This window comes from Cloeon dipterum, chromosome 4, assembly GCF_949628265.1.
Source record: "Cloeon dipterum chromosome 4, ieCloDipt1.1, whole genome shotgun sequence".
Taxonomy (NCBI): domain Eukaryota; kingdom Metazoa; phylum Arthropoda; class Insecta; order Ephemeroptera; family Baetidae; genus Cloeon; species Cloeon dipterum.
The window spans coordinates 29,650,130-29,672,345 of NC_088789.1; the positions used below are offsets into that span (position 1 = coordinate 29,650,130).

Sequence of the window (22,216 nt, forward strand, 5' to 3'; positions counted from 1 at the left end):
AACTCGCATTGAACTCGGCGCCAGTTAGAGAAATCTGGTCCAAATTTGCGCCCTGCAGAAAGCAGAACCGGAATCAATATCTGCTGTGAGTCGGTGCTCGGGCGCTGTCAATCATGGGCCACGCTGATCAGAGAGAACGATCCGCTCTTTCGCTCAACATCAGGCATTACACCTAGCCTAAATAAACTCTCATATTATATACATTAAATTATTTTTCTCATTTTTTATAGATTTAAAAACAGGACCTCGGAAGTATCTCAGAATTTTTAAAATGATGAAAATGATTTTCTTAAATGAATATGAAGATATTAATGCTTAAAGTAAGTCCTTTAGAAGCTGACATTTTAATTAATTTTTATTGCTCGGCTTTTTCAATAAATAAATGAGACAAAACAAAGACTTGTTGCACAATAATTGAGCAATGAAGCTTGATAAAACGTGATTATTGATGCCTCTCCTTGGGCAATGATTAATGAACCGCCGCGTAACGCAAGATGTTCCGTCTTTTTGTGGCGACTGACTGATTTTACAGTTATTTGACTTGTCGTTTTCCATCAGGAAAGTTGGTCAAGAGGGCCACTCGGGATTTTATTTTCATGTCCTAATAGCCAGCAGCTCAGTTTGAGTTTTGGTGTGTTTGGATAAAGAAGCACAAGATAATAGGAGTTAAAAGGTAAGAATTTTCTATATTTATAGGAATTTATTTATTGATTGATTTTTATGAAATGATCCTTCGTTTCAATAATTAATGTGTAAACTTATTTTCATATTTCATCAATTTTTTTATTTCCCGATACATTTTTAAGGTAGTTCTTTTAACCATTAGTCGGTTTCTTGGGTCAATTTAGACGTTTTTTTAGTTGTTTTGTTGTAATAACTTAGCATTTTTATTAAACATCTTACGTTTTTTCCAACTGCGATTTTTTATTAAAAAACCCGTTTGTTTTTAGTTTCTATTTACCGTTTGGATTGATAAATGAAACAAAGGGCAATATTCTTTCTCTCTAATCGGGAATAAATTGAGCCCCACTGTAAAAAAATAAAATATTAAGGAACAGAAAAAAATCCGATAAAAAGCGAAAACATGCAAAAAAATGTACAATCGTGTGTAGCAAAAAAGTGCAATTTTATTATGTTGTTGAAGGCAATTTAGATATTTTAGACGGTATTTGTAGTTTTATAAGAGTTAAAAATGTTCCAATTAACCGTACCATTAAAAAAAACAACAACAGCCGACCGTCTAGATTTCACAGTCCTATTGTCAGCCAGCTGGAATTAATTCCTCGTCGAGTTGCACAGCATTTAATAACGCTTTGTGATTTAACCATTGGGGTGGAAACAAAGAGTCGTTGTTTTACCTTTTAATTTCGAAAAATAAATGTTTTTAAAGCGATGTTTTCTGTCGGTCCATCTCATGTGGATAAATCTTATACGCTGGTTTCATTTATTTCTTTATTTTTTTTTAAATATGATTAAATTTTCCACATCTGTGGAAATATATTTTGGTAATCATTATTCGATTCACTGAGAATTTAAAATTTTAACCATCTTTTGTTTCATTTAATTGTAAATCCACCTTGCACATATTCGCAGGTTGGATTTTTTGTCAGGGTAAGAAAAATGCAAAATTTTAAAGAAGGGTTGATGTAACAAAATCCTGGCAATTACTTATTGCCAAAGCAAGGATTCAGTTGAAGCCAAAATTGGCATAAAAAGCAGTGTAGATTTTTTATTGAAGTGGCTGCTAGGTTAGCATGCCTTATCATTTGAAATCCTATTTTATTTCACAACAAAGTGTTTACCTAAAATATTTATTGGACAGATCTCGACGAAAGGAATCGAAATCTGCCAAGAAGATGGGGTCAAGCGCTGGAAATTTTAGAGAAAATTTGAATTTTTGTTGAAGAAAGGTTTTTTACTGTTGCAAATTGTATATTTTTTATCGATCAACTGCTTACTGCATCAAATATTTTTAAACTGTAGCTCTGTGTCGATCCAATTTAATTTTATGACAATCTCAAAATGTTTAGATAATTCTTATCTAATTTATTTTAGATTATGCATATTGTTTAAAGGGGATGATTTCCTTGATTATCATTGTGAATATTTAATTTTTAAAGACAACTACAATGAGCTACTATAGGTCATTACTATTGTTAGACAACAATAAAAAATATTAAAAACTCATTACATTGGGTGAATTAAAAATATAAATATTTTCTCTTGTAACTTTTTTTACAAATTATGTGTATTTTAAGTCAGATTTTAATTTCAGAACATTTTAAATTGGCCTCGTCATTATGGTGAAGCGGATCGCAACGTGTTGTGCTCTAATTTTCCTTCTTTACAGTGAGTCTATCGTTTTAGCACGCGGATTTTTAAAATTAAGTTTTAACATTTTCCCTGAAGAGTGCAGCTTTGCTCGCGGTTACTTAGTCAGCATTAAGATCGGGAACGAAATCAGAGGCTCGGTTACCGATGACCACCGCCACGCGGTCGCATTTGTCAGAAATCCGGAGGAAAGAGGTATTTAAAATTCCATTTTTCCTTTAAATGATTGACGAAATGTCCTGATTCTATGTATAAATTATATTTTTTAATAGGGGTCGCTTTCTCCCAGGACACCTTCGACTTGGACGGCAATGCGAACGAAATGCGCGTCTATGACTGCAATTTGGTCCAATCCGGCGGCTGCAAAGAGTGGCGCACGCAAAATCTCAGGATGAAACCTAACAAATACGAAAAGTATCCGGCAGTCACCGACTTTCGCTGGCACGGTAAATAAAAACTGTTTGCCCTTAATTGGCCAAAATTTATTCCGGATATTGACTGATTGTTAGTCCAAACAAAGTCGGAATTTTATCGAATATCCGGGGAATGAATTCTTCAAAATCAGAATTGAAATACTAATAAAATTTATTTAATTTTAATTGAGATTACCAATCCCACAAACACGCAATTATAGCTCAGAAAGCAATTTATTTTATTTTATTGAGCTATACAATTTGAATTATGTTTTACAACAGCATGAACCAAGCATACTCATTTGGTTAGAATTTAATTTTAGATATGACATATATTATAGCAATCAAGAAAAATAAAATTGAGCCAATTGTATGATGGTGAATTTCTTAATTCTTAAAAAAATTATGATTTTTCTTCTAGATTTCCCCTACTATTTCAAGAGTAGAGGCGGGTACTATGATTCGATGCCGGAATTCCTGAGGATGGAAAAGAAGGCGCATGCACATTTCTCGATCCTGACAAACTCAACATTTGATTTTATGATTCCACCAAATTTAATTGATGTTAAAAACGGCTCTCGTTATCTGACCAATTTTGAGGTGAGGGTTTTTAGTTAAATACATTTTATTGTAGGCCTGCGGAAAATTACATTTATTTTTAATTATCAGGTCATTGATTTAAAAAGTGGTGGAAAGAGATGGGAAATGTTTTCAGTGAGGTTCTCCCGCGATAATCCGTTGGAAAACATGGTTTCTGTCAACAGCGGTCACAAATTAACTCCAAAGAAGTTAGAAGGTGTCGAAATGAGGTAACATGTGAAATGATTTCGGCTGAAAAGCAATAATTATTTTATTTTCCAATTATCTCATAGCCTTGTTGGTGATATTAAGTCGATTCTTCAAAGTCCCGCTTTTGATTTTCATGGATCAACGATGGTCAAGACGCATTCGTGTAAGTTTACAAATTGCTATGTATATAATACGATTGTGAAATTAAATCGGTTGATTTTTCCAAGATTCAATCTTTGTAATATGATCTTATGAAAAAAATCGTTACAAATTTTTAGACTATTTGCTGGTCCCTGATCACTCCAATGCGTGGATGGAAAGAGAAATCGAGTTTCCGAAAGAGACAGTCTTCTGCGTCGACGTTGTTTACCTTTTGAGGCGCCCCTTGGAAGACTCGGAAATCGCGTTAAACGTCACGTTTGTGACTGAAAAAGGCGAATATTTGAATTTCACCGAAGGCAACCCTTCGAAGAAGGTCGACACCTGGCACGTGGTTCGGTTTGATAGTCTGACAAGACGCTTTGTAGGAAAAGGAACGATCAGGTTGACTGTCGGACCGCAAGACTTGGAAATCGGCGGTATTAAGTTCTGTCAAGGAGGTAGGATGTGATATTATCTTAATAATTGTCTTGAAACTCTCATAATTAAATAGACGACTTGGATGTTGAGATAACTCGCCGTGGCGTGGAGCGGTGCCACTCCTTATCAACCCATTTGGCGCCACCTCCGGTTAAAGATGCAGTAGAAGAGGAGAAATTCACCAAATTAGGTTTGATTATTGTTTGATGGCGCCAACGTTCATTTACAATAACAGATATTTCAAGATGTTTCATTAAATTTTAAGTGCCATTGCCAGTCCTGGTGGATCTAGGTTAAATACTGGTGGATTCAAAGTAGTGCTCCCTCCGTATAGGGTAGGAAGAAAAATCGGCTCGGCAAATCAGCTTAGAAACAAATTCAGATATGCAATTTTATCTGTGCATTTTTACAGTTTTTACAGCATTTTGCTGGACCAATTTTTGATTTTAGCACGTCAAATTTACTGAAATTACGCCAAAACTCCACTGAATATCTGAAATCGCGGAAATTGCAAATAAATAAAATGATTGCACCACATGTTGCAACGTTTTCCTATTGCCAGGAATTCATTGGTTTACGTACACTAGCATTATTAAAACAACGAATTTCAGTTGCAACCAAAAGGAAGATTTGCGAGCGAATAAACGAGGCAAGCAATTGTTCTGGAATGAACGTTTGCAGCTCAACAGGTTGCTTTTGCTTTCTCGGGTTTACTGGAGAAGACTGCAAAACACGTGAGCCTTGATAATAATCATTCAACAGTAAAATTTATAATAATGTACTTGAAGCTTGTGGTGAACACACTTTTGGCGTGGATTGCTCAGAAAAATACGTCGTCGGCAAATGCCTCAACGACAAATTCGATTTGGAAAACGGACATTGCCTGGAGCGTTGCTCAAACTCAACGACCGGATTTCCTTCTTGCAGTATTAGTATGAAAATTGTTCTTTAAGGATTTACCGTTTTATTTGGTTTATTTGATTGAATTTATTAGAAATCTGGAAGGTAAAGCCTTTTGTGCAAAACGCGTCGCCAAACAGCATCAGCTTGAATATGAGAAGAAGTCTTCAAAATGTTTCGGGCTTTGATCACGTCGAAGTGCTATATAAAATGGTATCTCATAATTGCATTCAGACGTTCAGAATGTTATTTTAATTCAAAGGAAAAGCGTAAACGGTGGGAGAGTAAAACATACTTCGAGTCAGACGGGAGATTATTTAAACTGGAGGATCTAGAGGCCAATACGGAGTACGTGATCACTTTCACGGTGAACTCGAAAATCCAACCGCAAAATTTGATAACTGTTGAAGAGGTGATTGCATCAACTTGTACACCCATCGGTTCGTTCTCCTAATTTAAATTGTGATCCTAAAAAATACTATTTACTTCAACAGACGGATCAATTCTAAAAATTGCCATTGACGCCACGGCATCAGCAGCGACACTCGCGGTTTCAGACGTGGACAAAAAATACTGTCAACCCACATATTTTAATGTGTCCGAAGTGTCTCCAGGCGAGCTGCCAATTAATTCCACAATCCAGATTCGTGAACAAGAGGAATATCAAAAGAACTTGACGTCCTGTAAAAACGGCACCTATTTTATCGTGTCCGTGTCAGACATTTATCAAAACCTGGTCGAAGCCAGACTGGTGTGCACCGCTGAAAATAAGTTTTTGCTCGAAGGTAATTTTAAAAATATTTTAATGGTTTTGATTTCGTCACAAAATAAATTTCAGATCACAAGATGAAAAACGTCTGCTTGCCAATTAGTGAGAGTTCAATAATTTAATTCGATAACCAGTTTCATTAATTTTTTTTCTACGTGAAGATGAGTCAGTTGTGCAAATCTCATTCGAGGATCAGCTCACAGTGGTCATCAGCTCAAACGCCAGTTTTGCAGACAGAAAGAAAATATGCGAGCCCAGAGTTTTTAAAGTGGTCGAGTCGAAGAAAACCGTTTTTAGTGCAAACGTGCTAGGGTTCGACTTTATAAATTATTTTGGCAACTGTACGGCCGGGAAGATGTATGACGTCATCCTGTTCGACGAGGCTTACCACAAACTCAAAGTCAGATATTCGTGCATGACACCTGAACAAAGCAGTAAGTTATTGCTTGGGTTATTGAATAGATGGAATTTTAATTAATAAGTTTTAAAATAAAATATATAGATTTCCGAAAATTTGTTCCTGTCGTAAATAAAATCTGGGCCAGGAAAATCGAACTGGACATGGATCAGAGTCTGAAAAGTGTCGCAGGATTTCATGATATTCAAGTTCAGTACCAAGAGGTATATATTTTTTATTTATTTTTTAGGATTTTTGAATTAATTTTAATAAAATCAGGAGTTTGAGGAGGAGTGGAAGACAGAGATGTATAAATCCTCCATGGGAAGATGGCTCGTTCTGAATTTTCTCAATCCAGACACGCACTACGTGATCAGACTGGCTTGGATCTCAACAAACCAATCCTCCATCGTGAGCAAGGACATTGAAACGCGAACGATGAAACCCTGCATCCCAATCGGTGAGTTTTTATTCTTTTAATGCTTCGAAATTCATTTAAATGTTTCATCACAAGAGATTCGATTTATGGTTTTTGTTTGAACACGCAAATTCCTGATTTTTGTTTTTAGAGTAATATATACAGGTGTCGAAATAATTAAGTTTGCAAGTTTCGCCCCGAATAAAATCATTAAAATTTCAACAGAGGAAAACAGCGTGAAGACCGACGAGACGTGTTTTCTGCTCGGTGACGTTGAAAGTATGGAAGAGCAGAGGGTCGTACTTTCCGTGGGGGTGGTGGCCCTGGGAGCCATGCTGCTGATTGTGTTTAGTCTTTTTTGCGTCGTCTTCTTCTGCTGTAGGCAGCGCAGACGCAGGGCACGCGAAATTGAAGAGCAGAATCGACAGCGATATGAATTAACAGAAAACGAGGTGTATTATATATTTTAAGGAAAAAAGCATGGCTTTGTCATCTAAAAAGGTGCAGAAAAAATTATTTTTCTTGATCTTTAATAAAAAAGAAGTGTACAAACTGCAAAAACAAGACCTGTTTTAAAAAATGTTGTAGAAATTTTTAATTTAACATATTTTGGGCCTAATATCACCCTATATCCTTACAAATAAATTTAAAAAATATATTTTTGAGGTATTCATATAATTAAATAATAAACTCCAGTAGTTATTATCTGGAAAAGAACCGAATCGGTTCCATGAAAGGACTGAACAGTTCCATGAAAAAGGAACCGAATTACAGTTCCATCGTGTGGTTCCAACGTGGCTCCCACGAGGCTGTTTGGCATTTTTATTTTACTGATATTCGAATAATTTGTAGGCATGTAATTCATAAGTTTTTTGTACCGTAATATTTTAAAAATAAAGATTTATTGATTGTTTAAATCATTTTTATCGTACTCATGGCGAGAAAGCACAAGAAATCAATTGAAATTTTTAAAAAGCCGTGGAAGTAAAGAGCAGGTGTCGTATTTAGAAAACAAGAAATTTCCTGGCGACCAGGTCAGTGAGACGTTGCATGATTATTTGTGTATTTTCGTCAAAGGTCGGTAACGCAAAACATTATGAATTGAATCGGCACCAAATCGCCTGATAAGGCGTGTTTGATTTGCGTCGCAATTTTTCCGCGTTCACAAAAAATGTTGAGCCTGAAATGCATAGAAAATTATTTTGCCCGGTAACATTTTATTGCCTATTTCAATGGTATGTACGGTGACTCGTGTTTTTTTCGGTTCATTTTAAATAATTGCCTAACTCTATTGGCTGGTTGAATTATTTCATTATTTGTAACAGAAACATCATGCGAGGCGTATGACTAATTCAAATCCTAGGCTTTCCTATGACGCAAAAATGCAAACCGCACAAAATTTTATCTCAGTTTTGCGGCTGCCTCGATAAGTTTCCAATTTTTATTGCGAAATTTAGTAAAAACGGATAGAGAGCTACCTAGTACCTACGTCTTGTTTCATTTTCGGAGTGTTAATAGCGACACTTTTTTGCTCCAGTGCTCATATACCAGCAAGGCGGCAATTTTGACGAAAAAAGCTTTGAGAAGTGCGCTGGGGCCTCTGGAAAAGGGACATCTTTGCCCTTTTGGTCAGGACATTTCAGCAAATGATGCGGCCCAAAATGCATATAGATTGAACATGGACAAAAATACTGATGGCGATGATTTCAGAATTAAGATTAAGGAAAATTTTGTTCAACGCAGTTATACTCTCTGACGCAATGTAAACTTGATTGGTTATTTCTACGAATTTGTATCAAAGTTACCTTATCAACGATAAAAGTTTGATTCGTTGAATTCCTTGTATGGTCTGTTGCGCAGTTTAGGTTTCGCTCGCGACTGAGAGATATCTAAAATGTTGGGGCGGTTAGCTGTCCCGCTATTTCTTTTGCTTTTAGCAAAAGGTGGGTCGTGACCTGAATTAGTTTAGTTGATTTCAACAATTTGCATATTTATCAGATTTCAAAAGTACGGATGGATACGCGTTCCCCATTCGGAAAGGAGGTTTTGTGACTGCTGGCGTCTCAGACGAAACACCTCTTGCGTTCGTGAAGGATTCCCATAACAGATATGATAAGCGATTTTTCTGTGTTAGTTATCATCGATAATTTCTAGGGCTGTGAATTTTAGACGGTTATTTTCGGGAAAATAGTCGGCTATATTTAAACGGCGGGCTTTTGGAAAAATTTAGACTGTTTTAGTTGATTTTTTTTCTATTTTCCACTGCATATATACTATATCACCATGATAGAAATTGAATGGAAAATGTCCATTTCATATTATTTATAAGCCTTTTTCCATGGTGATCCAGAGATGGCGTAATGGGCGAGGCATGTTATTTTTGTCCCTTTTATCAGCATTTCAGCAATTTCACCCTGCGCACATCCACGTCCCTACCTTTCCCCATGTTAAACGAGTTTTCGTTAGCGGCTCTGTGTTGGAATTTCTGAAGTCACCCGCGCTTAAATTGGTGTCAAGCGAAAGCGCACGAGTTGAACTACAACATAAGTTGAAACCGTGACCGTGGAAAATGTAACAACCGAGAAATTCACGTTCGAAAAGGGCCTGTTTTGGCCTTGGAAGAGAGCTATAAAATTTGTGTGCAGGCGAAGGCAGAGACATTAATTTGCTCATACCCAGTAAGCAGTAAGGGCAGTGAAGCTGAGTAGTCACGTGACTCAATCCCGCAATCTCATTGGCTAAGAAGCAAGCAAGCAGCATCTTCTATTCTCTTCCTTTCCCTTCCTTCAAGCAGAGGCACGCTCTCTGCTGCGAATGTTACACTCCTCAAGAGTGGGGGCAATGCAAGTGGAGGGAGAAGCAATAAATGCACATGCCTGCCCTGGCCTGCCCTTAGCCAATGAGATTGCGGGATTCAGTCATAACTGCTCACACCCAACAGGAACAGTGAAGCACAGAACACAAAGCTTGAGTGTCACGTGACTCAATCCCGCAATCTCATTGGCTAAGAGCAGGCACGCCCTTCCACTTCCTTCAAGCAGTGGCACGCACTCTGCTGCGCAGCTGCGCGTGTCACACTCCTCAAAAGTGGGGGTAATACAAAAGGAGGGAGAAGCAAGAAATGCACAATATGCCTGCTCTTAGCCAATGAGATTGCGGGATTAAGTCATGACTGTTCATACCCAACAGGAACAGTGAAGCAGAGAACACAAAGCTTGAGTGTCACTTGACTCAATCTCGCAATCTCATTGGCTAATTTCTCCCTTCCACTTCCTTCAAGCAGAGGCACGCACTCTACTGCGCATGTCACACTCCTCAAGAGTGGGGGCCATTCAAGAGGAGGGAGAAGCAAGAAATGCACATGCCTGCCCTTAGCCAATGAGATTGCGGGATTCAGTCATAACTGCTCACACCCAACAGGAACAGTGAAGCACAGCACATAAAGCTTAAGTGTCACGTGACTCAATCCCGCCATCTCATTGGCTAAGAGCTGGAACGCCCTTCCACTCCCTCCAAGCATTGCGAGTGCGTCTCGTTTGGGAGCAGCGCACAAAGAGCAAAACCATGACGTGTGTCGTGCGCGCTATTTTTATTTCCCTGATTTACGGTGGAATTGGATCTGTAACCCCTCATGCAATGCAAGTCATTTGATGTCATTTTCCTTGAAATTAAACGAGCTTTCAAGTGGGGTGCTTAATTTTGTACTTCAAACTTTCTAAATAATAGAAACCGCGCGGAAAAAAAGAAATTTTTGAGATTTCGTTATTTTTGGAACTCCAAATCTCGGGTTCTCACCATCAGAATTGCAAAAACTGAATACCGTTCAACTTGTCTGCACCTTCCGTAGATAACCAAATTGTTTTTAGGGGGATCAACCCTCATCCCCCTTCCACCCCGTGTATCAAAGTAACGAGAAAAATCACGTCGTTTTGCACTTATTCACTGTTGTAAATTGTAAATAATGCTTTTAAATTGAAAAAAATCTACCCCAAAATTCCGATAGCTGTCTAGAAAAGGTTATGTAATACAAGTCGAATGGTGATCAGTTTTTGCAATTCTGAAAGTTAGAACCTGAGATTTAGCGATTGGAATGGTGTCAAAAATTCGAAATATTAATTTTTCTGCAAATATTGCCAATGCCAAATCTTTGGATCTAACCATCAGAATTGAAAAATTGCCCACCGTTGGACTCGTCCCAATCTGCTCTAACGAGCTAAAGGATTACATACTAATATTCGAAACCTATAACAACTTTAATTAGGGACTGAAATTAGTCTTTTTATAATATTACTAGCTTCTATTTAATTTGATGATGTACTAATAATTAGACAACACTAATTTTAGTTGTTGATATCAAGAAATAATTATTATAGTTAGCGCTTGTGAAACTAACACCATTTATTTAGCCTCAATAGAATTGTTTTGAAGCTATGTTAAAATCCATTGTTTCAATTTTTCTTTATTGTGTACATATTTAATTTATGATATTTGGAATTAAAATAAATTTGTCAAGTGTGTATACGTGAGCTTTTTCTTAACAAGTTCAATTTTTTCGACTTTATTTACAGAGATTTGGGGCCACTGGCACATTCTCAGGTCAGCGCACAGAGCTGCGAAATGGAGGGCGATCTTTCCTTCAGGGTCGACTGCTTCAATCATTTTCTCGTTCCAAGAATGGACTCGTTTCACAATTCCCAGTTTGTCTTCAGCGGCGAAAAAATGAAGCAGGTTCTTTATTTCCTGAGCTTCTCAGAGCCAGCAGTTTTCAGCAGCTTCAAATTGTTGCAACCTGACTGCGTAGTAAATTGGACTCTCACCGTCTACGTCCTTCTTCAGCAGGTCTAAGCCCTGGCCAACAAAGTGCTAGGGGATCGATTTTCACTGCGTGCTTTTTGTTCAAAGCGGCGAAGTGGAACAGCTAGCGTCACGCCGTAATGCGTGACAAATGTAGATCGAACGACGTAACTAACTGCATTTTTGGTGCAAAATTCATTTGAATAAATTATATTTGGCAATAAGCCACTTGTTTTTAACTCTTGACAGAAATTTAAAGTGTTGACGTTCCCATGCACTGTAATTATCATATTGAGGAAAGTAATTTTAAAATATCTTCCTGAAATATTTGCGAATCTCTTAAATATATGATTTAAAATCCTTCTTTCGATAGGTAACATAAATTTAAATAATACAAATTGAACACCATTACACCATAATTTTATTAATCAAAAAGCTTTACATAATAGGAAACAATAATTCAAGGATATGAATCGTAGCGTAATTTATTTCATTTTGCAGAGAGCAAGAATTCATGAAACGTGTAAATGAAGGAATCATTCATCGAACACCATGAATAATTAGCAAGTGGGTTTTCAAGCAGCGTTTGAGCATTGATTTTCCACATATTTTGCAATTTTCGAACACCTTGACCTTTAAATGAGTTGACTTTAGATGCACGAAAAGAAAAGTTTTGGAAATGAATTGTTTTTTGCACTCATCACATTCCACTCTCAATTCTAACAAATTGTGTTTCTCCGCGAGATGGTTTTTCAAAGTGGAAGAGGAATAGAAACTCTTGGGGCAGTGGGCACAATGCTTCAATTTGGCCTGCAGGTTGTGCATCCTGTTTAAATGCAGTTTCAAGTAGGAAGCACTTTTGTAGTACCTTTTACAGGGTTCACACTTGAATCCGAGAGCTTTGTTCTTCAAACCACGCCAATCGCGATTTCCGTGTTTTCTTTTCATGTGGTAAACAAGCAAAGAAGAAATTCGAAAGCTCTTTGGACATTTGGCACATTTGAACAAAGTTTCTCTGCACTTTTTCAGGTGTGATTGGTACAAACCTGAACACTGGAATTCGTTTTTACAGCGATCGCAGGACAGTTTTCTAATGTGTTTAAAAAAATTACAGACAGAAACTTCTGATTTACAAATTTTGCAGCGTTTGAATACATGCTTTAAACTCATATGATATGCCAAACTATCCTTTGTTGAGAACATTGCACCGCATTCGTCACACTTGAATGGCTTTTCTGTTCTGTGTTTTCTGGCAACATGCCTTTGTAGATCAAAATTCTTTCTTGTTTTATACTCACAATATTCACAATCAATCATTCTACTGCCATCAATTTTATGAAGAGAGTGAAAGTGGGCCCTCATTTCAATTTTAGTTTTGAAAAACAAGACACAGCCACGAAAAGTGCAATTGACAGGAAATTCACGATGGACCTGACGCACATGATTGTTGTATCTATTATTTCCAATGAATTTCTTGTTACAAAAGTAGCATTTGAATATTTTCAGTTTATGCACTTCTTCCTTGTGTTTTTCTCTTTCCTCGATTGTGTGGAAATATGTGGCACATTTCTGGTTTTCACATCTGATAGCATCTTTGTGTGTTTTCTTGACATGCTGTGACAAATTGTGCAAAAATTTATATAGTTTACCACAATAGAGACATTTTTTCTTTTCTGAAGAAATATTAGATTTTGTCTCAGCAGATTCCAATTCTTCAACGTCCTTTTCGATTTCATCTTTTTCACTTTCGGGCAGATCGACCTCTTCCAATGCCACCCAACATTGCTCTATATTTCCCTCTGAAAACATATTTATTAGACTAAAAATTGATAAATAAATAACACTTTTGTACCTAAGTAATGTTTCCGCAGCTCTCTTGCCGCATCGTCCAAATCCAAATTCCACCAAACCAAAGCCTCGTCTGACATCCCATTGAATTTCCAGAGAAACCTGAGAGGAAATTCCTCAAATAATAGAATGAAAATTCCTTGAATTCCTTCTAAAAACTCACTCGGCATGCCAGAGACAAAAGTAACAAATTAAATCGTCGTCCTTGATCTCTTCATCCAACTCGTGTCCGCAGACGTTGAGAAGCCACTCCTGCAGTTTGTCCTTGTCCACGTGGACAGCGAGGACTGCGCCATCCGCCGTGGGAGTCTCGCAGATCAAGCAAAGCGTCTTTTGAATCGACATGTCAGAGAGACCACCTGCACCTGAATGAATTGATGGAAGGTTGCAGGTGAAACAGGGCGATCGAAGCGCCACTCTAAGGATAAAGGTTAAAATTTTGGTTGGCGTGGTTTAATTTAAACCAGTGACCGTTGCAGAAAGTATGATATAGTTGGTTTAGCTAAAGTAAATTCAACTTTTTTTTAAATTACAATTTATAATTATTGTTTTTCTTCCATCAGAAGTAATTAAAGAATAAAACAAAATACAGATTCAGCTTTGCGGGAAAAATATATGTTAATTTGTTTTTCAAAATTAAGTGTCAAAGTATTTTTTTGCTATGGTTCTGCAAGGCCCATATATTGCAATACCAAAAAAACTCAGTTTGAATATAACTGTTAATGGTTGACTGAAATTATTTCCAGCTGCCATTTGCTCGGATATTAGTCTGCGAAAGAAACGTGCGTGTGTAATGTCGAGAGCCCTCGATACCCTTGCAAGCCGACGGCGAGAAGCGCGACGCAAGCCAGCCACAGACTGTGATTTATTGGTTTTTGCAGCCACTCTCACTACACGCACACGAATATTCACGCGCGGCAACCGGAGAATTCGAGTAACCTAATATTAATTTTTTACTTGCCTGTCGCGACTCTCGCAACAAACAAAGCTGCAATTATTAAGGACCAGACTGACCAGGGGATAAAACAAATCACAGGCGTATTATGTGTTTTAAATAGCTTTTATTAGGAAAAAAGAAACAATCAAAACAAAATCATAGAAAAAATGAATTAACATCTTTAATTAACGAGGTGCTAGTGCCTTGGCCCTGCGGGCGAGATGAACAAATTTTGGCCGAGCATCATTATTTGCAATGAGGGAGCATCACGCGTAATTACGTCAAAAATAAATTAGAAACTTAAATAATATAGTCAGATACAAAAAAAATATTTTAAATTACTTTGTAGTCGTTTGACGCGGAGGTGGAATGAGACCACCTCTTTAGCATCTGCACCTAGAGCGTGTCTCACAATTTAAAATGGTGGATATAATTTTCTTTATTAAATATGAAGAAGTTAAGCTTTTTAGAAGTTTACCATACTGTTGCCTTTCAACAGATACTTTGTCATGGTGTGAAGTGAGTTTTTAACAAAAGGAAACTGATCGGATTTAATATTTTTTTTTTTAAATTCTGAAAAACCATATAAGCCACTTCCCTTGGTATTAAACTCGGTAATTATCGATTTATTTATAGACCACAAGCGCGATAAAAGGGTTCAGCGCCGATTGTACGACTATAATGACTCGCACGCAGTTCGCCTGATAAGGCGCGTGTTTTGATTTGCGTCGCAATTTTTCCGCGTACATAAATAATTGAACGAAAAATTAATTTGTTAATTTTGCATTTGCGTGATATTAATTTATAAATAAATATTATTCCATTAGTGTTATAGAATATTTATTGCTCGACGTTTTACTAAATTCCAGCTTTGAATGAATTGTCAGTGAACGACACAGTGTGTGGTCCTTTCTTGTTACAGGCATTTTGTGTGTGTATATTTGTTGATTCCAGAATTAAAAAAAAATTGTGTTCAACAGTTACTGTCTGTAATATAATTCCTGACTGTTGTGTGTCAACTTGATTGGTGCTATCTATTTATATTAATAGTATCATTATCACCGACAAAGCCACAGGATACAAGTTTTGCTCGATTTTGTTCCTTGTTTGGTCTTTTGCAGTTTAGGTTTCGCTCGCGACTGAGAGGGATCTAAAATGTTGGGGCGGTTCGCCGTCTCGCTATTTCTCTTGCTTTTAGCAAAAGGTGGGTCGTTACCTGAATTAGTTAAGTTCATTTCAAGAATTTTCAAATTAACCAGAATTGAAAAGTACGGATGGATACGCGTTCCCGATTCGGAGAGGAGGTTTTGTGACTGCTTGCGTGTCAGACGAAACACCTCTTGCCTTCGTGAAGGATTTCCAGAGCAGAGCAGGTAAGTGTTATTTTTTGTGACATTCATCGAGTTATTTTTGTACGTTAAATCAAATTAATGTAAGCTCCTCGGACAGAATTTCGAATAATGAGGAAAAATAATAACAAAACTTCATGCTTTTCACATAGTATACAAATATTTTAAAATAAGTACACTATATATTCAAGAAGCATATGCTGTGCAAACGCTGTTTCGTGACTTCCATTTCATTCTAGTCCAGCGAACATTTGTTAAAAAACGCTCTCACAGTAAATTGAAGGGAGAGAAAACATTAAATTTCGGGGGTTTCCAGCGTTATTTTCTACAGCAAATATATTTTATCGGTTGCATTGTTTAAACTTCCGCCAGCACATTAATATATGTACTTTGGTTATCGTTTATTTTATATTTAACCGGTCGCTGCTAACAAGAAAAGGGGGAAGCTCTACTATCCGAAATAATCAAATCAGTTTTATCAAAGACTGATAACTTTTTTAACTATCTAAAAACAAAAAAACGGTGTTTTCAATGATTTAAATTCCTGTGGCGCGATATAATGACAGTAGAAATGTTTTTGTAAGGATGGTTGGAATAACAGAGTGATTTTCGGCGTAAGCTATGCTGAAAAAGGGAATATTTACCGCATCCCCGAAATCAGTGATCCACAAACTGAAAATTACATTACATCGGTGCAAGATTGATTCTTGACTGACAGCAGCTCATCGCATTTTCACTCATATATAGAAACCTCCATCTTTAATTTACTGTTTTTTGTTTTACAGTTTTATTTTAAATTTTTGGAATTCTCAAAGTCTGGCTCGTATTGAATTCATATCAGTTCTTTCCTATATATGAGTATGTGGTATTTGAAAATATGTATTATTTGTAGCTGCACGCAAACGCCACTTATTTAGTAAATATTATGTACTTGCGCAGCACTCTGAATTCAAATAGGATCGATAAATTTTCACTAGAGAGAGGAAGCAGGTGTGGTAATTTTTTAAAACCGACATTTAGATGACACAACGGTTGATGTCGTGGATATAAACGGAAATGCAATTCCTCTTGCTGATCACGATTGCAACTTGGTGCGAGAGGGAGGCTGCGAGAAATGGAATCTCAATGGATGGGAAGTGCAACGAAACATGCGCGGCTTATTCGATCCGTTCCCGATGGTCACTGATTACCGCTGGAATGGTAGACAATTTTACTTTTCAAGATTTAAAGTTCTGCAGCTTTTAATTTATAGATTTTCCGGTGATCTTTGTGAATGAATTATATGCTGAGAACACTATCAAAATAACCAATAACCAGAATACCAAGATGTATTTTTCGATTTTGGCACACGACTCGGCGCAATTCCTTTTCACCAGCGATTCAACTTTAGATAGCGGATGCAACGCCGTTATTGACGGATGGCAATCAGAGCATAAATCTGTCATCAGAAATTGCTATAAAATTAGTCGTTTTCTTGATCCTAATAATGGTGAAGTTTGGCCAAGTTGTGGTGAAGTGTATCAAAGTATAGCGGTTAGTCATTTCATAATTTTCATAATATGTATTATTGATACACAAGCTGATGATGATTCTCTAATACACAGGGTCGTGATGTTCTCAAAGAAGGGAAGAAATGGGCACATGCCACACTGGAAATCACATTCGATGAAGATGGCAGAAGCAATTCTCTGAATGTAGGAGAAAACATTTACATCAAGTTTTCTGCACAAAGGTTTAAATTAATTTACTTTTTCTCTGATAATCATGAATAATTCGTTCTTGGTACTGCGATTGACTTTCGCTAAATTGCTGAGCAACCAGAACCAATACACATATATGTGTATTGGTTCTGGTATATATAATTTTCCAAATTCAGCTTTTTAATCAAATTTGCAGCTCTTGCATCAGAGGAAACATAGCCGGCGATTTTTCGGTTTCCTTCAGGAGTTCAAAACGTAGAAAAGGCCTATTCAAAAGACATGATTGTAAGTAAACTATGCAATTTCCTTCAGAATTTAATTATAAGTAATTTTTAACTAGATTGTATTAGTAATTTTAATTTAAATAAATTTTGTCATATATTTCACTTCATGAAAGTTTCCATTTGGAAGATTGTTTGCAAGTCATAAATACACAGTTGAATTCAACCAGGATTCGGGATTAAATTGATATTATGAACAATGTTTGATAAATGAATATAAAGAAACACATTACAAGCATCTCACCTTTGTTCAACATTGATTTTGTTTTCAAAAATTCCTGGATTCCAAATTTTTAGCAAAATATACTCAATATTATTTCAAAGCAAATAAACTTATTTTAGATTCCATCATTCGACCTCTGGAAGCATCAAGTTCAATGGAGGTGCGACTGGAGGAAGATTCGACCAGCTCGTTTTGCGTTGACGTCGTGTTTTTAACAAATGAAAGAATTACTTCAGGCAACAAAATATTCTCGGTTGAAGTCGTGGTCGCAACAGGATCAAAGATATTTGATAAAACAGTTCAATCAGCGGACAATTATTTGAAATGGACCACGGAGACATTTGGAGCAAGAGATATCACACCGAAAAAGGGTTGGAAAATCAAATTGACTGCACACGACAAATCACTTGTCATTGGAGGGGTGAAATTCTGCAAAGAAGGTGAGTTTCCAGAGCGATTGAGTTTATTTGTACTCATTATCTCGACACAGGAGACTTGGTCACTAAGACTAAAATGAGGAATGTGGCTAACTGCTATCCATTAGTACAAAGAGCTAAAAACCAGGCTCCAAACAAAAATGATTACAATCGACGTATGTTATTTAAAATTATAATTTTACAATTATTTTGTTTGTTCATTTTTATGTATAGTTCTCAATCAGCTCGGTAAATGCAAGGTATTCGGAGGATATTGTGACGGATACAAATTGTGCTACACTCAACATGATTGTAAATGCTTTGCTGGATATCAAGGAAGAACCTGCAGTAGTAAGTCTTGAAAGGTTTAAAATGCGGCAATTTTATTCCTACAGTAATAGAGTTGTCCATGAGAAAATATAAACTATTTAAGATACTAACATAATAAAACTTTTCTCAAGTAGCATTGGATAAAAAAGTTGCTGTAAAAGTGAAACACAATAATGCTGGATAATTTCATCAGAATTAAATGACATGCCATATTTTTCTTGTGATTTTGTTGAGCTAACTGCGAACAAAAATATGGTCATTGAGGTCATATAAAGGGACGATTTGAAACTATAATTTCCTGTTGAAAAATCAGGCTGCACTGGGAGAAACTTCGGCAAAGACTGCTCTGAGACATCTCATCGATTCTGTTTTGAAGAAAAATTCTCTAACGTGGATGGAACATGTCTACAGGGTTGTGTCTCTGGATACCTTTACCCTGATTGTCTTGAAGGTATGTGCTTTAGAGTCAACAAAGAAACATTATTTTATTTTTTATATTAAAATAATTGATTGAAAACCACTTTTGGGTTAGCAGTAAAATTTATCATCAAATGTTCAAAAAGTAGCACATTAATAGATTGTTTTTTTTAGAATGCAGTGGGAAGAGATTTGGTCGAAACTGCTCTGAAATCTCTAATCGATCCTGCCAAGACGATAAACACTTTCCCCAAAATGGAACTTGTCGACTGGGCTGTGCAAAAGGTTACATTTTCCCCGAGTGTGCAACAAGTGAGCTTATTTTTTCGTATTTAATTATTTTATAAGTTTATGTCTCTTTTGCATAAATGAAGCAAACAAACAGGACTACGTTCTGATTGCAACCCTCATCCTCGTGACTCTGATTTTCGTACTTCTCGCTTTCATTGGGGCTTGCATTTATTTCAAGAAACGCAGAACACGCCAACAAACCAATCAAGAAGCCACAGTACAATTTTCGAAAGCATCTGAAACTGGCACTGCTCAAATAGTCGAAGAAAATCATGGCTTTCCTTTCAATGCATCGCAGGTTGAAAAATACTTGCACTCGGCCTTTATGAACAATTTCCTTGACGAGCAATTTAAGGTACAATAATACACTTCGATTTTAGGAAATCATAAGCACATGAGTTTCAGAAATTCCCGCGGGGCCAAACGCAACCGTGGGAAGTTGGCACCAAACCAGAAAATTTGAAAAAGAATCGTTACAATAATTTGTACGCGTATAACTCTTCCCGAGTGAAGCTGGACCTTCTTCCTGGTGACCAACACTCTGACTACATCAATGCCAACTACGTTGACGTATTATTTTCCTTTTACCATGTACAAGTTCCATTTTTTAATGCAATTTAAAGGGTTACGAACGTCCAAAGGCGTACATTGCAAGTCAAGGACCAATGGCGAGCACTGTTGATGACTTTTGGAGAATGGTGTGGCAGGAAAAAGTGTCCTTGATCGTGATGCTTACAAATCTTACCGAGGACAAAAAAGTACAAATAATAAAAAATCCTTAATAATTTGATTATTTTAATTTTTGTTGAAGGTTAAATGCGAAAAATACTGGCCCGACGCCGACCAGGAAGGAAAATTCGGCCGTTTGACTGTCCGCAATATGAGAGAGGAGATCAACGCCGATTATGTTTCAAGAGATCTAATTGTTTTACGCGAAAAAACGAAGAATATCGTAAAATATTTTCCCCCTATTCTATATATCCCAAATCTCTCCTGCAAATACAGGCTGAAATTTCTACAAATGTTTTTTACTATCACACTATAGGTACAACAACTGCACTACACCAATTGGCCCAATAACGGAGAACCACTCTATCCGCAGTCGATAGCAATTTTCATGGAAAAAATATCTCATTGTCAGCGCAACGAATCGGCCCCGATATTGGTGCACTGCAGGTAGTTTCTTTAAAACTAAACAAATTGAAATATATTTCCCGCTTTTATTTTTGTAGTGGTGGAATTGGAAGAACTGGCACTGTGATTTTGATTGACGCATGCCTTAAAATGTTTCGTTCACGCGGTCAACTCGATGTCATCAGCATTTTCTCACAGATGAGAAAACAAAGAGTCAATCTGGTCAACACCTTGGTTAATTTTTATGGTTTTAACTTTAAATGCAAATTTAAAACCATCTATCCACAGGATCAATTCAAATTTGTACACATGGTCCTTTTGGAAAGCATTTTGAACCCAAAGTTTGAAATACACTGCGACAATTTTTCTGAAGAATACAAAAACCTTACGGTAACTGAAGCTTTTTGAAGTGTAAATTTTCATTTTTTTATTCAACCAACAAAAACAAGCCGTTTTATTTTTTTTACATAAACAACAGCAACAAAAATATGAGTTTAAATTATTAGAAACATTTGTCTTTAAAAAAATCATTTTTATGCGTTTGATATGAATGAACAATTCCGTAATCAGAGCTAAATTTTCTAATTCTCGTCACTTTACATGTATATAGTCAAATAACAACAAGAAGATCAAAAAGAATTTGGATTTGCTCACGGACATTTGCAACAAAGACTTCCAAAGGGCTGACAAACCGGCTGAGATTGAAGCCAACAAGTGCAGGAACCCTGATTTTATTTCCAGTAAAAATACAAAATTTTATTCCTTGTCATTCTTAACACGTGTTATTTTTCTTTAGCATCGAGCGCCATAGTTTCGCTCTTCCCCTACGGAAATGTCACGACGATGAATTTCATAAACGCCGTTTTCGTCGACGGATACAAGAGAGCAAAGCAATTCATTGTTACCCAAGTGCCCATGAAAAACACCGTCTGGGATTTCTGGAGGATGATTGACCAGTTCAACGTCAAGCAAATTATCTTCCTCAATGAGTCGCACTATTCTTACGTATGTTTATTTGATTATTTACACAAAAAGTTGATTTTTAATTAAATATACAGGGGGATTTCCTTCCTACAAAAAAACGCAAGCTTGACTTTGAAGAAATTGAAGTCGTTTTGGATAGCACCGACGAAGAAAAACACGTGAAGAGCCATGAAATCACACTGAATGCTGTAAAATATCTATTTTGTTTTACTATTTGGCTGAAATAAAATTTATTTATTTTCAGCGTGGAGTCTGCAAGAAAGTGAGTGTGAAATTCGCCTTACTTGGTTGGAAGAAGGACGCAGACGCTCCACCAAACCTGGAATCGGTCATCGAACTTTGGGAAGATTTAAAAATCTCCGGTGGTAAAGACATCGTTACGATTGCCTGCCAGTGAGTAGTTTATAAGTTTATATTATTCCAAGTAGTAATCTAATCACCTATCGCAGCGATGGAGTGACAGCCAGCGGCCTTTTCCTCGCAATTGGCTTTGTAATCGAAAAAATCAATATGGAGCAAAAGGTTGACGTCGGTCTGGCCGTGCGAACCCTGAGAAAGGCAAAACCGGCGTTCATTTCTTCAGAAGTATGATTTTTCTTGTGGTAGTTGTTAAATAATTAAGTGAATTTTTTCACAGATGCAGTTTGGTCTCGTCTACAAAGCTGCCAATTTCTATTTGAGCTCCTTCGAAACCTATAACAACTTTAACTAGGGACTGAAATTTGTCTTTCTATAATATTACTAGCTTCTATTTAATTTGATGATATACTAATAATTAGACAACACTTATTTTAGTTGTTGATATCAAGAAATAACTATTATAGTTAGTACTTGTGAAACTAACACCATTTATTTAGCCTCGATCTAACAGTTTTGATGCTTTGTTAAACTCTATTGTTTCAAATTTTCTTTAGTG

General features: G+C 36.6%; 1 protein-coding gene and 1 long non-coding RNA gene across 2 annotated transcripts; both read left to right on the forward strand.

Moving 5' to 3' along the window:
* The first annotated feature begins 18,450 nt into the window (after nt 1–18,450).
* LOC135942182 (receptor-type tyrosine-protein phosphatase gamma-like) lies at nt 18,451–21,527 on the forward strand. The gene is made up of 12 exons (XM_065488176.1): nt 18,451–18,495; nt 18,788–18,925; nt 19,066–19,203; nt 19,588–19,752; nt 19,806–19,940; nt 19,994–20,134; nt 20,228–20,358; nt 20,415–20,550; nt 20,605–20,706; nt 20,927–21,056; nt 21,113–21,321; nt 21,375–21,527. The coding sequence occupies exons 1-12, from the start codon at nt 18,451–18,453 to the stop codon at nt 21,525–21,527; spliced, it is 1,623 nt and encodes a 540-aa protein (XP_065344248.1).
* Nucleotides 21,528–21,593: 66 nt separating this feature from the next.
* LOC135944217 (uncharacterized) lies at nt 21,594–22,054 on the forward strand. The gene is made up of 3 exons (XR_010575293.1): nt 21,594–21,693; nt 21,750–21,885; nt 21,938–22,054. It is a non-coding gene; the product is annotated as an uncharacterized LOC135944217 (long non-coding RNA).
* The last annotated feature ends 162 nt before the right edge of the window (nt 22,055–22,216 follow it).